The 4,187-nt window shown below is 37.4% G+C and overlaps 1 protein-coding gene across 1 annotated transcript in view; it reads right to left on the reverse strand.

Moving 5' to 3' along the window:
* Window positions 1-414: 414 nt before the first annotated feature.
* The window catches only part of dap3 (death associated protein 3), a gene marked incomplete at its 3' end in the record, with an annotated part of 5,359 nt that continues 1,586 nt past the window's right edge, over window positions 415-4,187 (reverse strand). The window contains 5 exon segments of the mRNA XM_014027477.1: window positions 415-495; window positions 3,233-3,363; window positions 3,448-3,540; window positions 3,627-3,735; window positions 3,844-3,945. Of these exon segments, the coding sequence (XP_013882931.1) occupies window positions 415-495; window positions 3,233-3,363; window positions 3,448-3,540; window positions 3,627-3,735; window positions 3,844-3,945 (516 nt within the window).

A 4,187-nucleotide genomic window follows, 5' to 3' on the forward strand; every position in this document is an offset into this window, starting at 1 on the left:
ATTCACGTGACTTTAATAACATTTCTTACTTAATGGAAACACCGCAGTTGTGAAACTGTGTTTTTTTCCGACATTAACAGAATATCGACAAAGTTTTGCGCACATTTGTAACGGAAACACAGCTTATGATAGTGATTAAAATAATCTAAAGAAACATCAGATTCTGTCTGTGTTGTCTGTTTACATGCAGAAATTCCCCTCTGACATCACTTCCTGTTACTTCACATGCAAATATCTCAACAACTGTTCATCTCAGCAGTGTGAAATCTCTTTTTTAAATATATTATCAATGTTATGTTTCCAAAAATACATTCATGTTTATTACAAACATTTCATGTCCCAGGCCCTTTAAGACCCCAGAGGGATTCAGGTGGGTGAAGGAAACCACCTGTGTAAGCACACCAGAGGACTCACCTGATCCACCAGCTCTCCCAGCAGACTCCCCTCCTCAGTAACCTCCCTCTTCGTCCACACGTAGCGCTGCGTCGTCTTTATCTAAGAAAGAAAAATGGATCGTTTGTCTTTTGATGTTTATATTTGGAAATTCCTGGTTTCTTTCCCAGAAATGGTTTGTTATTATGAGCCAAATTTCCCACAACTCACCATCACACACATCACATACACTAAAACACAAAAATATGAAGCAGCGTACACGTTCTCTGTGTCTTTAAATACTAAGTCAGTAATATGATCAGTTTATTACCTGAACCTTCAGTGAAACTTCTTCCTGTTTGACTCTTATGAGTCACTCGGGCCTGAAAAGCCTCCTCAGCCCAGCGTTGTGTCGACACACAACTGAACAATGGACCAATTATAAACTGGATCTATAGGCTCTTTGTTACCTGCGGCCCGTCGCTGTGACATGATTTGTTCCGATTTCTTTTACTGAATGTTTGAGAAACACCAGATAAAACAGAATTTCAGCACCAAATTTATCACAAAAAGTAAAGAAATGTGTGTTTGGTGGATTATTTTATTGTTGTAACAATACTTCTTGGCAATAACTCTTATACTGTTATAAAGTCTGTTAAATTCGTTTTTAAATGGAGCCACATTTGTAAGGAACGTGGGTTGCCAAACAGCTTAGTCTGCCATTGATTTGTTTGGTGGACTGGATGATTGAAGTTTGAAGAAACAAGACATTTTGGTAATTTACCAACTTTTTCATTTAACAAATAGGAGGCTCAGTGGCAGGTGGAAGAACCATACACAGCCACAACAGCCTGGCTCCTCCTCCTCTTCATGATGCTGTCCTTGTGTTTTAGCACAGTTTAACATTTTAATCAGAAAAAGGAGTGAAAAGCAGCAGAATGGGCTCGACACACGGGACGTCATAGCGACGACAGCGTTGTGAATCGCGCTCTCGGTTTGCTTGTCTTCAAAGAATTTGATTGGTTCTTCTACTGCCTCTTGTAAAGGTTATTGGTGGTCAGAGTTGTAAAGTAACTAAGTACAAATACTAATTATTTTTCAGCCTACTTTTTACTTCTACTCCTTTCATTTTCACACAATTATCTGTACTTTCTACTCACTATATTTTTTAAAAAGGCAAGAAGTAGAAAGTCATCACTCCTATTTTATTCTGAGTTATTATTTTTTTTAAATTACATATAAAGTATAAATACTGTATATACCACTCAGACACCATGTTAGATTGTACACAACCCATCACAGCTGCACGTCGTTAGAAAAAATGTTTTTTGGAGGTCATTTTGGAAAATCTAACTGCTCACTTTTACTTTTAATACTTAAGTACAAAAAATATCAGATACTTTAAGACTTTTACTCAAGTATTATTCTTAGAGAAGCATACCAAAGTATTTTTATGATAAGATATTCGTACTTTTACTCAAGTATCCCTTTCCAGAGATTCTCAACCTATGGGCTGCGGCCCAATTGTGGGCCACAGCGCCACCTTGAGGGCCTCAAAACAACAACAGTTTTTAATTTTGGGCCGCAGAGGGCCGTGAGACCGCACTGATTTTGAATAAGGTGCAATACACTTTCTCACCACTAGYAGCAGTAGTGCACCACTCAGATGTTTAACAACTTTTTAATATGTAGAAAAAGAACCTTAGAAACCTGCTGAGAATGGAAACTTATTTTAAATGAAAAGTAGAAGCAAAAATGAAAGTAACTCATCAAAAAASRCCAAAGTTTGTCACTAATATGAAGAGCAGCTTCTGTTTTTAACCATGTAATATTTTAAAAGTTCAAAACATTATCAAATACAGTTGCAGATACAACTATATTTTAATTTGCACTTTAAATAATTTTTGTAGTTTGTTTTAAAACATTTTTAATGCATGTTAAAGAAACTTTAAACTTGTCGAAAAGCTGTTGTTACTGTTGTTGTTTGTCACTAATATGAAGAGCAGCTTCTGGTTGCAAAAGTTTAAAAAGGCTTGATTTTCATTTGTACTTTATCAAATTTAGTTTTACAGGGTTTTTTTTTTTTTTTTTTTGTATTTGAAACATTTAATCATTTTTAATTTATTTACCTTATGCCCACAATTTTATTTACTGAATTTCCAATTTTTGTTATTTATGTTAAAAATATATATATATTTGTGCTGATAAGCCTGAGTGGTCTGTTGACTGACTTTTGTATTTGTTCAAATAATTGTTATGGGCAGGTTACAATATAAAATTGTTTGTCATAATCATGTCTTGTGATTATTTGACAGGAATTTTACTTTTAAACTGTAAGTGTATTTTATTTAGTTATAATGTAAAAACAATAAAAATTAAACCAAGATTTAGAATAGTTATCATTTTGATCCATACATTAGTAATGTCTGACTGGGCCTCGTGYCACTTTATGWTCAATAAATTGGTCCCTGAGGTCAAAAAGGTTAAGAACTGCTGTTTTATACAACATACAACACAGTTGGTTATTTGCAAAAAACGGGTGTGTGCATTACGGACGTGTAAACTAAATGTTGCGATGCTAATGATGCTGAAAAACAAACACACCAAGATACAATTTTATGATGAAAAACACGGGAAAACTTCACCCTGGTGCCAACAAATTCCCATAAAGCTGCCTTTTTTAGTAATCACTTGGTGAAGGGTCGTATAAAACTAGAGTTTGACAGAGCTAAAATAACGGTGAAAGTGTTAGCTAACTGCAGTGTGTAGCATACTCTCCTCTCATTGGTCAGTCAATAAACCCTCGCTGATTTGTTGTAACGCCAAGAGACAGCGACAAACAGGACACTTTCAATCTTACCTTTGAAAGAAAGGGCTCGTTGGTGATTTTAAAGTTGCGTAACCACGTGTTGGCTTGCAGCGGCTGATCCAAGCGAGACTTCTTGTAGGATGAGGGCAGCAGCTCCTTACAGTTCTTCACCCACAGGTGAGCTGTTTAAAGCAGAGGAGACGCAGTTTGAGGATCCTAACTTTAAAGGCTCTGCAGCTCTGAGAGGTGGTGTGTGAGCGCCTCACCGTCAGGAACGTGCAGCACCAGCCAGCCCTGCGTGTAGCAGAAGTGCACCGTGTGACAAAGAGACATGGTTTTCCCAGTTCCCTTCCGCCCATCTGAGCACTTCAATCAGGAGGAAAACCGCAGAAACGTAAAGAGAGAGTTCACCGTTCTGTCAGGATGTGGTTGTTTTGAAGGATACAGAACAAATATCTCTGGGCAGGTTTGCTGAAGTCCGTCTGTTTCAGGTAGGAGATGAGCTCCAGGGCCGGCGGCCTCACCATGATGCAGCTTTCATTAAACGTCTTTACCTAAGAGTCGCAGCAAAAACATTAAACCTCCCCGGTCGACACGAGTATTTCACGTTAGATACAGCAAATTAACAGGTTTTATTTCTGTTCCACATCCAAAGAACCTGCCTGCTTCTGAAAACTAGCGGGGAAGCCGTGACAGAAGAGGAGGCGGCTGTGATCGGGAGGAACCGTGTACAAATGGTTGAGGTGTTTCTCTGAGTGACCAGCCTGAGAGGACAGAAAACAAGACGGGACAAGAAAATTACATTTAAACCTGTCAAAGCTAAAAGATTCAGATTGAATCTGAATCTGCAGAATTTGAAACTGAATGCACTGGTTTGAAAATGAATTTTACAAAACAGAATTTAAAGTTTTGTATCTGAATTAATTTGCTTTGAAACTGTATTTTGGTTTATTAAAAATTCAGTTTGACTACTTTCACTTTCAGTTCCATAATTCAGATTTTTGTG

Source organism: Austrofundulus limnaeus, unplaced genomic scaffold (assembly GCF_001266775.1).
Source record: "Austrofundulus limnaeus strain Quisiro unplaced genomic scaffold, Austrofundulus_limnaeus-1.0 Scaffold651, whole genome shotgun sequence".
Classification (NCBI taxonomy): Eukaryota; Metazoa; Chordata; class Actinopteri; order Cyprinodontiformes; family Rivulidae; genus Austrofundulus; species Austrofundulus limnaeus.